The sequence below is a fragment of the Bicyclus anynana genome, chromosome 3 (assembly GCF_947172395.1).
Source record: "Bicyclus anynana chromosome 3, ilBicAnyn1.1, whole genome shotgun sequence".
NCBI lineage: Eukaryota > Metazoa > Arthropoda > Insecta > Lepidoptera > Nymphalidae > Bicyclus > Bicyclus anynana.
Genome location: NC_069085.1, coordinates 16,449,065 through 16,465,636, shown reverse-complemented (window position 1 = coordinate 16,465,636; position 16,572 = coordinate 16,449,065). Strand labels below are relative to the sequence as shown.

General features: G+C 37.6%; 2 protein-coding genes across 3 annotated transcripts in view; one reads left to right on the top strand and one right to left on the bottom strand.

Annotated features, from left to right (window-relative positions):
• The window catches only part of LOC112048897 (pseudouridylate synthase RPUSD2), a 505,733-nt gene extending 503,196 nt beyond the window's left edge, over positions 1 to 2,537 (bottom strand). The window contains exons 1-2 of one of the 2 annotated variants that reach the window (XM_052891150.1): positions 2,474 to 2,537; positions 1,788 to 2,130 (exon numbers count right to left, since the gene is read on the bottom strand). In XM_052891150.1, the coding sequence (XP_052747110.1) occupies positions 1,788 to 2,066 (279 nt within the window). In that variant the 5' untranslated portion in view covers positions 2,067 to 2,130; positions 2,474 to 2,537. Of the gene's footprint in view, positions 1 to 1,787; positions 2,222 to 2,473 lie in introns of those variants that run through there. The other variant, XM_052891149.1, reaches the window with a different exon arrangement.
• A 9,599-nt stretch (positions 2,538 to 12,136) lies between these two features.
• Positions 12,137 to 16,332, top strand: LOC112056882 (vinculin-like). Its single transcript, XM_024097371.1, has 7 exons — positions 12,137 to 12,145; positions 13,671 to 13,778; positions 14,421 to 14,566; positions 14,945 to 15,050; positions 15,395 to 15,496; positions 15,697 to 15,835; positions 16,225 to 16,332. Exons 1-7 carry the CDS (start codon positions 12,137 to 12,139, stop codon positions 16,308 to 16,310), a joined length of 696 nt encoding a protein of 231 aa, XP_023953139.1. The 3' UTR covers positions 16,311 to 16,332.
• Positions 16,333 to 16,572: the final 240 nt, after the last annotated feature.

The following is a 16,572-nucleotide window of genomic DNA, read 5'->3' as shown; positions in this document are numbered from 1 at the left end:
TATGTAGCTCCGAGGTTTCAGTTACGTAGTTCCCATTCCGGTATGAATATGGTGATCAAACATAGCCTATGACACTCGCAAATAACGTAGCTTTCTAATGGTAAAAGAATTTTACAAATCGGTTCAGTAGATCCAGAGATTACCTCCTACAACCACACAAACTTTGACTCTTTATTAGACTCTTTGGCATAGAAGTCCCATTTCCCTTGGTCATCGCACCACGCTCAAAGGGCTGGACCGATTTTGCTAAGGGTAGGGGTAGGGTAGGATAGAATAGGGGTAAGGTATAGGGGTTGAAAGTTAACGTCGATTTTTACGCGGACGAAGTCGAGGGCGTCCGCTAGTACCGTATAAGTACCGAATAAAGGCCCAGTGTTCATACAAAATTGGGACATGTCCTTTCATTAACTATAGTAAACACAAATATGTTAGGTAGTAGATAGGTACCTACGTCTACTTGGGTATTATACTTTTCTATTAAGTGGTGAACCCCCGTAGAGTCACAGCAGGCTTTTAGCGTTACATCGGATTACTTAGAAATGGTAGGTAAAACGTAAGTATACCTATCCTCCTTACCCTAAGTATGTTTACACTCTTTTTTGATACTTACCTCATCATCATCATTATATCAGCCATGACGATGAGATGAACGTCCACTGCAGGACATAGGCCTTTTGTAAGGACTTCCAAACATCACGATACTGAGCCACCTGCATGGAGTGAATCCCTGCGACTCGCTTTAACCCCCGTCAATTAGTATAGAAGCGAACTAACTTATTAGGAAGAAGTTGAAAATCCACACCCCTTTCGGTTTCTAGACAACATCATACCGCAACGCTAAATCGCTTGGCGGTACGCCTTTGCCGGTAGGGTGGTAACTAGCCAGGGCCGAAGCCTCCCACAAGCCAGACCTGAACCAATTAAGATAACTTCAATCGGCCCAGCCGGGGATCGAACCCAGGACCTCCGTTATGTAAATCAACCGCGTATACAACTGCGCCACGGAGGCCGTCAAAGATATTAGAAGTTCTTAAAAGATACTTCGTAACCCAAAGAGTCGGTACTGGGACTTCATGATCCGCTAAACTTTAGGCCAACGTGAGTGGCGTGCAATAGATTGTCGATCAGGGTATGCACTAATAACATAAATTAACATAACTGGTAAAATCTGCGTAGGATTAGCATTAACAAAACATTTCTTAGGATATACAGTCCTTTAATGCATGTATGAATTGCACGATATTGACCAACGTACCGGTACGTTACGGTTTACAATATTTAGTACAATCAATATTCAAGTAAAAGAGTAAAACACCACCGAAAAACAAATGCTAAGCTGTTAAGTACCAAAAATATCTTGGAAGAAAGAAAGTCCCGATAATTCCGACTCAAGGACTCAAACCCAGTACCTACTTACTTACCTTTTTAATAATATAAGGTGACTTTTTTATCAGAATAAAAGTCCCTATCATACAAAAAAAATGTAGTTTTTAAAAAAAATATTGCTCTTCAAATATTTGGTTAAAAACACTGCCATCTATTTAAGTTGTATTAAACTTCTAGAACCGTAACAACTAACGACATCTAGCGGAGATTTTCTGATACTGGCGCATAGCTTGAACCACAAATGGTCACACACCAACACAACCTACAGTAACTATCAAGTACAATCATGGAAAACTAGATGGCGCTGAATTTAATTTATTAAATCAAAACTTATAGTTAGTTCTTATTTTTTTTTTCAATTATATTTTTAAACGTAATGTTTATGCAAAATAAATATTCACCTGAATAACATCGACGTTTACAAGGCTCCCCTCCCAGAAGTCTTCAATGTTCTCTGGAAAGTCGCACTCCTTGGTTGGGTCCGGGCTCAAACAGGCCACTCGCTCTTTGAAAACAAAGATCAAACCACCATCCTGTTCCTCAGGTCTCCAAGCCCCACACATTGTAGCCACAGATCTAGTTTTAACATCACTATCTATCTCCATATCCACTTTGGGTTTTTTCACTGGAGTGTGTTCCAAATTCAAATCACTTTTTGTTTTCTCACCCAAGTTAGCCATTTTGAAAGGAATTCGAAAATGGAATCTCTTTTCAGTTAATGATACCAGTTTATTCAAAAAGTTTCTATTAAAAATAATAATATTAAATATATATTTAGTCATGAAAATAGTTTAAATTGTGATTGTAGTAGTAAATTAGCTTTAAAGATTTATGTTTTAGACATACGATACATTTAAAGTTATTTGTGTAACTAATAAATACCATAAATATATATCCAGGGACATAAAATTATTAATTAAATAAGTGCGTGAATAAATATCACACATTAATAAATAAAAATGTTATCTAATATGAACACAAAATAATTTATCAAGTTACACTACCCACAATGCACTCTAAATAAAATAGAATTAAATAGAAAATACGTATACTTTTAGTTATAATACTGTTATTATATTAATTTTACCGAAACTTTTAGGTTACTTTTCCGCTCGTGTTTACCAACTGTCAAACTGTACTACTGTCAATTGTCAAACTCAAAACAAAAAATGTTAATGTCAAAACGATGTCAAATCAGTATTGCAAGATTAAAGAATACTTATTTAAATTAACAGACACGTTATTACTTTAATTAATATGAATAAATTCTCATTATTTTACAACGAAGATGGCATAAATTAAAAATAGTAACAATACAATAATGAAACCACAAACATATTTTTACTGGTAACAATATTAAAAGTTCCCTCAACTGACAAGAGATGGCGCAAAGCGCTTATTCTATGGCTTAGATACAGCTATGGGCTATGATGGGTTTTCGTATAAATAAGAAAAAAAAAAAAAAAAACAAAAATGGACCTCGTAATGATTTACACTATAAAAGGAACTATTTTCGTTGTCTATTAGAGCGGGTACACACGGTGCGTTGCGGTGGTTGTGCGGCCTGCGGCGGCAGTGCGGCCTGCGGCGCCGCCCATTTATCGAGAAAGGATATAGGCTATATATTATCCCCTATATTACTACGGGAGCGGGAATCACACGTGCGAAACCGCGCGGCGCCAGCTAGTTATGCTTATAAATTGGAGTCAAAATAATGTTACCTACTACGATACAAACAACCTGTGCCACTTCGAAATAACTCCGATATTGGTAAAATGCAAAACAAAAAGGCAAAAACGCAAGAAAAACAGGGAAGAAATAATACAACTGAAATAGGTATTTATACCGAAGTGATGACACAGCGGAACTAGCAACTTCACAGCACCGTTTTTGTGTGGGATGAGAATTTTCCCTTTCCGTACTAATTCTGGTTTGGATCTCAATTTCGACTGAGTAATTATTCAGTAAGCAGTAATAGCCCAGTGGATATGATCTCTGCCAAAGATTTCGGATAGTGTAGGTTCGAATTCAGTCAGGGGCATGCACTTCCAACTTTTCAGTTATGTGCATTTTCAGAAATTAAGTATCACAGAAAATTTTCTCAATTCTCTGCGTGTGTGAAGTCTGCCAATCCGCATTGGGCCAGAGTGGTGGACTATTTGGTCTAACCCCTCACATTCTGAGGGGAGATTCGTGCTCAACAGTGAGCTGAATATGGGCTATTAATAAATTTTAAATTGAAGTATTTATTTTGAAAGTAATGTAAGTATTTTTTATTTGTGTAAAGAAATCTATTGTTTTGTTTGTTTGATTGAACGCGCTAATCTCAGACACTACGTCCGATTTGAAAAATTTTTTCAGTGTTAGATAGCTCATTTATCGAGGAAGGCTTATATATTATCCCCGTATTCCTACGGGAACGGGAACCACGCGGGTGAAACGCCGCGGCGTCAGCTAGTTCCTAATAAGGCAGAACGTTTCAGCTAATTAATAAATTAAGTGTAACTAAACCAAATATAATAGATACCTTCCATTTTCAAACAAAATGAGCCCCAACAATACCTTTGCCATTCAAATTCGTGTTTAGACAACAGCTTCATTTTTTCCTAACCCCGTTTTGCATGTAAATAAAACGATAGGTTAACCCCTAACCCCAGACAAAACGCAACTGTTACTGTCTCCGAGCGATCCTTCGACTGTTTTCTGTGTAAGCGGACCCGGCGATGTTTTTGTTGAAAAACCTTTTACTTTTCGTTGATTGTGTTTTGAAACCATTTTGTCGGTGATGAAAGGCGAATTCTTGTTTCGCGTTTTGCGTTTACAATCGTTTGTATAGCTTCCGAGACAACCAAAGCTATTTTTATTTTATATAGAACGACAATTAGGTTTTAACACACTTCATTTTTTACTTTTAAATATCAATAAAAAAAACTTTTATTAACTGTTTTAACAGTTTAACGAGTATAGGTAACGTATGTATAAAGAGGAGGCTCTACGAAGATTTAAAGAACACTTAAACTTTTATGATTATTGTTGTTATAAAATCTGAGAATTGGCAAAAAGCCGTTATTAAATTTAATTTACAAATCATTAACTGTTTGAAAAATCAAAGAGAGATTTTAGGTTGATTGTAGGTGGTACTTTGTCTTGAAAATACCCCATATTTTTTTTCAATATTGTACACTCATAATTTTTACTAAAAAGTACCTACTACGATTCGTAGCCTTCCTATAGCGATGATGTACCTACCTATTTATGTTTTAGAAGCCAGATGAAATCCTATTTTCAACAATATTAAACAATAATGAGTCAGAGTTTTTAAAGCAAATAGGTACCTACATAATGTTTTATTTAGAAAATGTTCGCTTTATGGATCTCTTATTTTCAGATTTACAATATCTCACGGTTTTTAAGCTTTACTATCACTATTCACTTTAACGAATATTCGCAGGTTTCATACTTCATTACCAGACTAAATACCTACTGATTATATTTATTGTATATACTATCGAACAAAATGTTACTTACAGCTGACTCTCTCCTTAATTAGGCGTCCAATTTCATCCTGAAACACAACGGAAGAAGCAGATTAACAAAGGGGAGGTAAACATTTTTTCGCAAACATAAACCCTTAACACTCGAATACAGATATCATCAACACTTGAAATATGATTCACGCGTCCACTCAGTCGATTGGACGGACGCAGGTCCGCACGGTAATCGCTCAGGCACAGTAGATATATTACAAGCAGTATAATAACTCGGCCATATTTTTGAAATAAATACCTACAGTCGCGCGCTCCGTAAACATGTGATAGGGCTGCCTGCCTCCAGCATTTTAATTACATTTGCCAACTTTGTGTTTCCATTTAGTTATGTGATTGTAAATATACTTTTTTTTAAATAAACAAATAAAATACTTTGTAAATTGTAGTAAAATAGGAAGTGATCAATAAAATGCGTGTTGTTTTTTGATTGGTAGATTTAAATAAGGCTGATACTAATCAATGATCTTGAAGGACCTTCATATATTTATTTTGGTGATGCCATCTATCTATTACCACCACACTAGGTGACCAAATAATAAAAAATCGGTCAAGTGCGTGTCGGGCCACGCGCAGTGTAGGGTTCCGTAGATTATGTTAGCACTTTAACCCCTTATGTAATGTACAAAAATACCGATAACGATACCCCCACACTATAGAATAGACGATAAAAAATTGACCCTGACTTGGCATGTAGGGAAGGAACTACAAAAAACAAATTGAGATTGACCGGGTTCGCTAGTAGTTTAATAAAAAAATCTGGATAGGTATATTGATATCAGCTGGCTCTTTACTTTTTTTATTCAAATACATTAAAGTATGAGCAACACAATAATGTTGTTAAATTCAAACAACTTCTTTACGTAACTTCTTTATTACCTTAAAATACAGGTATACAAAACATACATGTCATAAAATTTAAATCTATGTATTACATAATAATCAAAGAAAACAACCTAAATGAAGAAGTTAATAAATAATTATTTAATAATATTATATTAACGTTTACGTCATTTACCTATTTACACAATTTTATCATTTAAGCATTTATTTATATATATATTTATTAAATTATGCCTTTAGAATACAAAATATTAATCAAACTTTATAAAAATAATAACTTTTTTCCTAGTCGTCATAATTAAAAAATCCAATACACTGCGTTCGTCACCGCGGCACAGTCGCAACGGTCTTCACCCCACGATCACCCCACGTACGAGCTGCGTAGGTATAGCTCGCGTTTCGACCTTTAGTATGAAGTCCGACTACTGCTTGTAATATATCTACTGTGGCTCAGGGTTGGCGACATCTGTAAAATATCAACTAAATGATCCGCTGACGTGACAAATGAATACACCTTAATAGTTGCCGGATCTTTGGATGGGGCTACTAAAATAGCGTTTTGGTGTATAAAGGCTGTCGTATAATTCTTAAACGATATATAATTAAAAATGTTCGAGGTTCTGAAATTAATATTTTCGGAGTAAATTTCTATTCTGTCGAAGAAATGACTTTTCTCTGGGTACCCGATATGCCAGTAAATAGTAGACGGATAAGCCTGGGCTTTGATATTGATTGACGTTGAATTTATGCAAAAATCAAAATCCTCTAAATCATAGCAGTGTCTTAAAAGTTGAATTATTTTTTTACTTTACAAAATTTGTCTAAAAAGGTGGTGACCCACTTGAAATCCTTGCGCCTATCTACTTGAAGCATAGGTGTTAGGCTTCGTGTTCTTGTATTAACACCGGGAGATATATACTGATTTTTAATACACTAACTTTACAGCTTTGCGTTCTAGCCGTTTTGAGCCTAAACTGGACAATATATCTATCTGCTCTTGAGACCAATAAGACAGACATCATAGATAAACTGCTAGGCAAAGCTATTTGATGGCAGAAATAATTATGGTGGTAGTGTTTCGAGAACAAGACCTCTCATTCTGCGGCGTGCACTTCATAGATGCATAAATACTTTGCATACCCTGAGGATTAATAATAATTATTATGAATTGGAGGAGGAATTTTTGCGTATAATGCCTACCCTAGTTAAAGACCTGATGCATGCTACTACTCGCAGATTAAGCTCTCAAAAGCCCACTATAAGTCCAGATTTACCTCCTCCTTCAGGATATTATGTAGTTTAGACCCACCACGATGATCCAATGCGGGTTGGCGGGTTGGCGGGTTTAGATTGATCATGTTACATTCATTATCAGATGGTAATGAATAATGTTAACTATTTTTAAATGTTAGCTTTCTGTATTCTCCGTTGAAAACAAAAAATACTCGTGAAAGAATTATTTCTAAACTTACGTTAAATAATTACCGAGATAAAGAATTTTAAAGTGAACGTACAATATCGCGACCGTTAGCGAAAGTCGATGTTTATGCGAACTTTCCGGAAAGTATCCGAAATCACTGGACTAGCAAATCAGTTTGAGGTTTTACTACTACTAAACATTGTTATGATAATCTCGCTTACTATTGTGATAACCGCCTTTTTCATAGCTCAAAGCCTAAGAATCATGTGGAGAGCAGAAAAATATTAGTTGTATTGCGATGTTGTTTTTTACCCCGCCATACTTCACATACAATCTTGTTCTCCGGAAAACAATGCAGTACGAGTGACGTCATACAGAGTTCATCTGTTTTGTTTCATCCAGAAATCCCTTTAGAGTGTAAAGGATGAAAAGCATGTGATAACTGAAACAACTATTGGAATAATAATAATAGTCAACCATCGGGGTTTGATGTTATCAACCCATATTCGGTTCACTGCTGAGCTCGAGTCTCGTCTCAGGATGAGGGGGTTAGGCCAATAGTCCGCCACGCTGGCCCAATGCGGATTGGCAGACTTCACACACGCAGAGAATAGGGATGATGACAGTTTTTTAAATTGTATATAAATTAAGAGTATACTAATAGTTAAGCAATTTTGTAAAAGTAACAGGGTATCTGAGACCATTACTTTCGGAGCTACAGGGATTTAAAGAGTCAGATTTGCGGCGCTGCCGCGGATCCCTGAAAAACGCCCCATACAAAATGGCTCGAAATAATGACGTCATAGGCAATGTCATGATCGTTAGATTTGTATGCGCGTTCAAACAAAATTACTAATATCTTTGTTATTTGTGCGTTTATGCTTATAGTTCATATATTAAAAAATGTCACATTTAATGTAAGGAAGCTAAAACTGTATGAATTTTCATCTAATTACGATAAAATATTTTTAATAGTTTTTGAAATTTTATAATCTCATTTATTTTGCAAATATCCAGACAATCTTTGCTTTTTATGTATAAATTAGTTAACATTGACCCTATTTACCCGAATGTATCATAAAAATCAATAAATTCAAACCTAGTCATCATCCCCATTGAGAAAATTCTCTCGTACGCAGGTTTCCTCACGATGTTTTCCTTCACCGTTTGAGATACGTGATATTTAATTCCTTAAAATGCACACAACTGAAATGTTGGAGGTGCATGCCCCGGACAGGATTCGAACCCACACCCTCCGAAATCGAAGGCAGAGGTCATATCCACTGGGCTATCACGGCTCATATGATGAATTTGTGTATATCACTTGATACTTCATCATCAGCATACGAGTATCAGCCAATGGACGTCCAATGCAGGACATCGGCCTTTTGTAGGGACTTCCAAACATAACGATCCTGAGCCGCCTACATCCAGCGAATCCCTGGGACTCATTTGATGTGGTCAGTCCATCTGGTGGTGGGTCGACCAACACTGCGCTTTCTAGTGCAGGGTCGCCATTCCAGCACCTTGGGATCCCATTGTCCATCGGTTCTTCGAACTATGTGCCCCGTCCATTGCCACTTCAGCTAAGCGACTCGTTGAGCTATGTCGGTGACTTTGGTTCTTCTGCTTGGTACTTCTACCATAATAAGTAACAGACGCCTCGCGGTTTCAACCGCGTGGTTTCCGAAGTGCGAATACGGGGATAAAATATAGCCTATATTCATTGCATATTGTAGGATTCTAATGGAGAAAGATTTTTTCAAATCGTTTCTGTAGTTTCATAGCCTATTCTATTTAAAAAAAACAAATATTTCCTCCTTTTTATTAATATTAGTACCGTATGCCGTATAGTAAGTACTTACTAAATAAAAATTTTAATAAAAAAAATTCAACCGACTTCCAACTCAAAAAATAACTTTAACTAAAAAGCAAAAAATAACATTCTACCTATGTGCTACCTTCTGATCAGTTTGAAGGCGGTGCCAAGCCAGTGATGTTTTAATTAAATACGTTTAAACTACAAAATTTCAGCTTTAATTAAAACACGACACTGGCTTGGCACCGCCTTTAAACTGATCAGAAGGTAGCACATAGGTAGGATGTTATTTTTTGCTTTTTAGTTATTTTTTGAGTTGGAAGTCGGTTGAATTTTTTTTATTAAAATTTTTAACCGACTTCAAAAAGGAGGAGGTTCTCAATTCGGTCGGTATTTTTTTTTTTTTTTTTTTTTTTTATGTATGTACACCGATTACTCAAAGACGCCTGGACCGATTTCAAAAATTTTTTTTTTGTTTGAAACGGTATAGTCCCCATTTGGTCCCATTGCCATCATGTCAAGATCTGATGATGGAATCTTGGAGAAATTGAGGGGAACTTTCGAAAATTATATGGGTGTCTAGTGTGTTCGTAAATTTTTCCATTTAGTACTTTTAAGCACTACAATTTCATGAAGGTTTAAAATCGATCTGATGATGGAGCCATAAAACTGACGAGGGAACTCCTCGGCGATTTGCAGCAGTTACCTTGTGTTTGGGCTTGATTAATTTCTATTAATGAGAACTTTCCACATAGATAGGTGGTGACTGTCATTTAGGGGTTTGGTGATGAAGACCAAGGACAATTAAGGGAACTCCTTAACAGTTTACAGTAACTACCTTGTGTTTGGCCTTGATTAATTCGTATTGCTGAGAACTTTCTACCTAGATGAGTTGTGTCTGTTATTACGGGTCTGATGATGAAGACCAAGGTCATTTAAGGGAACCCCTTAACGGTTTACGGTAGCTACCTTGTGCTTGGGCTTGATTAATTTGTATTGCTGAGAATTTTGTACCAAGATGGGTTGTGACTGTCATTAGGGGTCTGGTGTATTCGTTTGAGATGAAATTTTACACTAAAAATGGAAAAATAATAAAAATTTTAATAAAAAAAATACAACCGACTTCAAAACCTAAAAACGTACCCACTAAACTAAAAAGCGAAAAATAACATCATAATATTATGTTCTACCTGCTGATCGGTATGAAGGCGGTGGTTAGCCGGTGTTGTCTTAATTTAAGCCATTTCAGACAGGACCACATGAAACAACACTGTCTGCAAAATCTAAATCTATAACATGGCTTGAATTAATACATCACCGGCTTAGCACCGCCTTCATATCGATCAGCAGGTAGAACATAATATTATGATGTTATTTTTCGCTTTTTAGTTTAGTGGGTACGTTTTTAGGTTTTGAAGTCGGTTGTATTTTTTTTATTAAAATTTTTTATTTTTATTCTTTACTTCTAAGCACATCTAATATATGGAACTCTCAATGTATCGTTCGTTATCAACCCATATTTGGCTCACTGCTGAGCTCGAGTCTCCTCTCGGAAAAGTTGGAGATGCTTGCCCCGGACCGGATTAGAACCCACACCCTCCGGTATCGGAGGTACAGGTCATATCCACTGGGCTATCACGGATCATTATGTATATCTATACTTCTATACTAATATTATAAAGAGGTAAAGTTTGTAAGTTTGTAAGTTTGTCACATTTTTTAAATGGGGTAATCTTTGGAACTACCGGTCCGATTTCAAAAATTCTTTCACCAGTAGAATGCTACATTATCGGGGAGTGCTATAGGCTATATTATATATTAGTATGATATATATTCGCCGAGTTATCACAGTTTTTGTCATACAGGTCGGACCGAAAATCCTCTTAAGCAGACTTATTCGCATGCGCTGCCTTAACCATTGTGTAAAATTGAAATTAATGTATGGAGGCTTTATGTATCTTTTAAAGTTCTACAAAAAAGTCCGCGACGCCATATATCTATCTTCTATATATTAGCAGATATAGTACCTTTTGTGTTTTAAAAATTATTAATTTTATATACTTAGGTTTGCGTCATTATTTATGCTACTTAACTTAAATCCTTATCAAAATAAATTATTTAATAACCACAAGGATATAATGGCGATAAGATTTGCCCTTTATAGTATGTTAATTAGTTCACACGCTCAAAGGGCAGGACCGGTTTTGCTAAAGGTAGGGGAAGGGTAGGGGTAAGGTAGGGAAGGTGTAGGGTACGAGTAGGGTAGGGTAGGGGTAGTGTAGGGGTAGGGTAGAGGTAGGGGTACGATAGGGAAGGGTAGGATAGAGGTAGGGTAGGGAAGGGGTAGGGTACGAGTAGGGTATGGTACGGGTAGGGTAGAGTACGGGTAGGGTACGGGTAAGGTAGGGGTAGGGTAAGGGTAGGGTAGAGGTAAGGCAGGGGTAGGGTAGGGTTAGGGTTAGCGGTAGGGTAAGGGAAAAGTAGGGGCACAGTAGGGTTGGGTAGGTTCAGGTAGGGAGTAGGGTAAGGTAGGGGTAGGGAAGATGTGTACATAAGTAAAAGCGAAAGCGAATGCATGACCGCTATCACACTAATATTTTAAAGACGAAAGTTTGTGTGTGTGTATGTTTGATCCTCCTTTACGCTGCGATTGGATCGCGAAAGCGATTTGGATGAAATTTGGAATGGAAATAGATTTTATTCTGGATTAACACATAGGCTACTTTTCATCCCGGAAAAATCCATGGTTTCCGAGGGATTTCTAAAAAAACTAATTTTACGCGGACGAAGTCGCGGGCGTCCGCTAGTTGTCTATATTTTAACCCTTGGCTACAATCTCACCTGATGGTAAGTGTTGCAATCTAAGATGGAAGCGGGCTAACTTGTTAGGAGGAGGATGAAAATCCACACCCCTTTCGATTTCTAGACGACATCTACAATCCCTTGGCGGTAATATGGGTTCCATATAACTGATCTGTATTCTGAAATATTTTTCGTCGTCGTAAAATAAAAAAACAAGAAAGTTTACCCGCTTAAGCGTAGCTTTAGCTTTATGTTCTGTCGTCTAAACATGTGACAGGGGTCTTAAACATTTTTAATTATAATTCATTCCTTATCAAAGGAATGGTTAAAGTGAGTGACACAGATTGAGAAATTAACCTGAATTTATTAGAACCTTGTTTAATGCAGTGACACGTTCTTAATACTTGATACACGGGCTTATGTATAACACGCGACTTCGCGGATGTTGAATAAAGTCAAATTTAAAACTGGTCAAGTGCGAGTTGGATACAAAACTAAACTAAACTCCTATTGATCGTAGCGTAATACAGCCTCTAGCTTCCTCGATAAATGGTCTGCACATAAATATTTTTCAATTCTAACCAGTTTATGAAATTAGCGTGTTAACCAAACAAACTAACTATTCAGCTATACATTAGTATTTTAAGTATTTTTTCAATATTCGATTAATAGCGTAATGCTTACCCTACTCAATACCCTTAGCACGCCACGATAGGATTTCGCTCCTGTATTAAGTGGCCAGACTAAGAAGCACTTAGTGAGAACAATGTCATCTACACAAATCATTAGCATGCAACTACCCTATAAATGATAATATTTGATGCATAGCTTAAATGCTTACCCTGCCCAAAACCCTTAGCACGTCACGGCGGGATCTCGCTCCTGTATTAAGTGGTCAGTCTAAGAAGCACTTAGTGATAACAAGGTCATTACACCAGTCATTAGCATGCAGCTATCCTATTAAGGATTTTGATTTATGGCGTTATTTATAACTGTTATCTGCTTTATAATATATTGTATATACATGGTCACGCGTGGGATTAGGAGTTGCATATTAAAATTTTTCACCCACTCGTTCGGAAATAGTTTATTTATTAAAAAGTTGAAATTAAAAAAAAAATAAACAAATGACATTCAAAAACGGTAAAACTTGCAGACGCCAGTCGGTTTCACCCGCGCAGTACCCGTCCCCGTAAGAATACAGGGATAAAATATAGCCTATAGTACCCAGGGAAATGTAGCTTTCCAACAGTGAAGGAATTTTTCAAATCGGTTCAGTAGTTTCTGAGCCTATTCTATGAAAACAACGAAAACAGACTCCGCTATTTCTTACTAATAATATTATGTAAAACTAGCTGACGCCGCGTGGTTCCCATTCCCGTAGGAATACGGAGATAATATAGAGCCTTCCTCGCTAGGTGGGCTATCTAACACTGAAAGAATTTTCCAAATCGGACCAGTAGTTCCTGAGATTATCGCGTTCAAACAAACAAACAAACAAACTCTTTAGTTTAATAATATTAGTATAGATAATATAAAAAACAGCGGAGCCAAACGTACTTTTAATTTTACGGTAAGTGATGCAATTTGTTCGATGCGAACCGCACGATGATTGGACTTTCTATACAAAGAATACTAAAATCCGTTTGATACGATGCGTACGATGCCTGTCGACGCCTACCGTTAGTACCGGTTTTATCCTTTGAATATACGCTGTGAATACCCAAAAAAATTAAGATATTAGTGTCCTCGTCACAGCAATGATGATGATGATGATGATGATGATAATGATAATGATGATGATGATGATGATGATGGTGATGATGATGATGATGATGATGTGATTGTGTTCCAGGTATCGCGCCTGGTGATACTGCACGAGGAAGCTGAAGATGGCAACGCGATGCCCGACTTGGCGCGGCCGGTTCAGGCCGTGTCGCTCGCCGTCAACAACTTGGTCAAGGTAATGACATTTTAGATTAGGTATTTTTAGCAGACTCAGAAAAGATAACAAAAATAAGAAAACTAACGTCGAACAAAGGTTATGATTCACAACATTTGTCAGGACAACTTAATTAATAAATCAAACTGTAACCAAAATAAGACCCTAGAATGGCAGAGAATGTGAACGTTGTGTGTAGGGTTAAAGGATCCTTTGACTCTTAACAAACACTCCCCTTTTTCACTCAAGTCACTCTCTCCGCCTATCCCAAGTAACCCATAAAGAATTACACAACAAGAGATGTGGACGGCTCGAACGCCACGAGCACACTGAAGTCGTCCGTACCGCAAGTCGTTGCAACGCGGCGATAACAGTATATGCATCAGCTAAAAGTCCAAGTCGCGTTTGCTATAAAATTAGATAAAGTAGACTTCTGTGCGACTGCGTGAGATCCGCAGAAGAATCAAAGTCACGCATTGGAAAGTGCAGTGGTCGACCCTTCAACAGGTGGCTTGACGACATCAAGCGAGTTGCAGGGATTCGCTGGATGCAGGCGGCTTAGGATCGTGATGTTTGGAAGTCGCTACAAAAGGCCTATGGAGTAAGACTCTGATATAACCCATAACATGACTGATAATACAACATTAATTATTTGGTTTCTAGGTTGGACATGAAACCATAGAATCATCAGACGATGTAGTCCTCCGCACAGACATGCCGGGTGCTCTGCGCAGGGTGGAGGGCGCGGCCACCTTGCTGCAGCAGGCCTCCGACATGCTGAGGGCTGACCCGTACTCCGGCCCTGCCAGGTAAAGCGCTCCGGCCTGGAATGCCTCTTACTTGGGTATTTTGAAATCACGGCATCAAAGCATATACGTTCTCAACTGCATCTTTTATTATGATGCATGCTTGTACGAAAGTCTTAGCCGTTTTAGCATACAAACATTTTGGCAATTACAGTCAATCTCATGCTGAATCTAGCCATTTAACTGTATGGGGTCATAAAATGGGTTCTGTCTACTCTACTACTACCAACTGGACAGTGTTATTTACGAATTGTTATCAATCTTATCTTCTTATTTTTGAGTTATAAAACGGCATTACAGATCGCTAAATGTAACGCAAAGAGCACGCAAGGCATTCGTAATACATAATTAGTTTTTTAATGATTATAATTTGTTTTTTAGGAAAAAGCTCATTGAAGGCTCCCGTGGAATCCTCCAAGGGACATCAGCGTTGCTACTCTGTTTCGATGAGTCGGAAGTGAGGAAAATAGTCAAAGAATGCAAGAAGGTAATTTTAATTTTTCTGAGAAAAACTGACAAGAAATTCTGTCTAAAAGTTAAATAAAGTTTATCCCAGTCCTTATTCTACGCTAAGTGTTGTTGACACAGCAGCCATTCTCTTTCAGTCATTTATGTTCTTTATACACATATCTTCTTTCACACGATCTACCTTCTCCTTTTGTCACACTCCATCCCTCCCAAACTTTCTCTCCAATTTTGTCTTTTAGACTGACTTTGATAAGTTTTACTTATACATGCTTTTCAAAAGTAATGTCTCCCCTTGTGCTCTTTTACTTGCTTACCTTAAATTATTAAACGTAATTTGTTTCCAAAAATAATGTCTACTTTCAGGTTCTGGATTACCTCGGAGTGGCCGAGGTCATAGACACGATGGAGGACTTGGTGCAGTTCCTGCGAGACATTTCACCCGCGCTCTCCAAAGCCGCCAGGGAGGTAAGCCAGTCGTTGTGAACAACAAATTAAAAATTAATTCTAAGACAATATCCTATCCTAATTTTAATACAATTATATCCTCTGAGTACAATGACGTAAGACAACGTACAACTGGTCCTTCGAGCCGGATTCATTTTGTTTTATTCTCTAGCTGATTTAGAGTTCTTATACATATAACATATGTTGACTTTGTCCGCCAGGTGGCGGCGCGCGCGTCGGAGCTGACGCACCCGCCGCACGCGGAGACGCTGGCGCGCTGCCTGGAGAGCGTCAAGCGTCTGGCGCCCGTGCTCATCTGCGCCATGAAGATATACATACACATCCTCGCCGAGGCCAACGGTGAGCAGCTGAAGGGTATTTACAACCCTCCCTCACCAGGGAAGTGGGTGGAAAAACATTTTATAATTATGAAGTTTCGAGTACATAGTTCGAAGAGCCAGGAGCTGAATGCTGGATGCAGGCGACTGGAGACCTTTGTGTTTGGAATTCCAAACAAGACACAGAGTACCCAGAGAGAGTCTTTACAAATTAAAGCCGGTGCAACTCATATAAAAAACACAAAAGTCACGCGTCTCCTTGACATCTATGTATTGTATGATAAATATGTATTTCAAAATTTAACACTAACAACAGTTATGTAAATTAATATAATAATCAATAATAACCAATAAAAAAATACTACTAAAAAATCTTACTGCTATTTCAAACGTCCATTTATAATATTGCAGGAGGCAAAGGTATTGAAGACGCGGCTGAGAACAGGAACTACTTGGCGCAGAGGATGGCTGATGAGATACATGAAATTATTCGGTAGCTATTGTTTCTTTTAATCATGTTCACTTCTGCCTATCTACCTACCTAAATACCTATGCCAATAAATCCAAATTCCTAAACCTAGCAAGCTAAACTATCTAGTAGTGTATATTTACCTTATACGTCGTGATAGCCCAGTGGTTATGACCTCTGCCTCCGATTACGTAGCGTGTGGTTTCGAATCCTGTCCGGGGCATCCATCTCCTCCAACATTTCAGTTGTGAGCATTTTAAGAAATTAAATATCACGTGTCTCAATTCGGT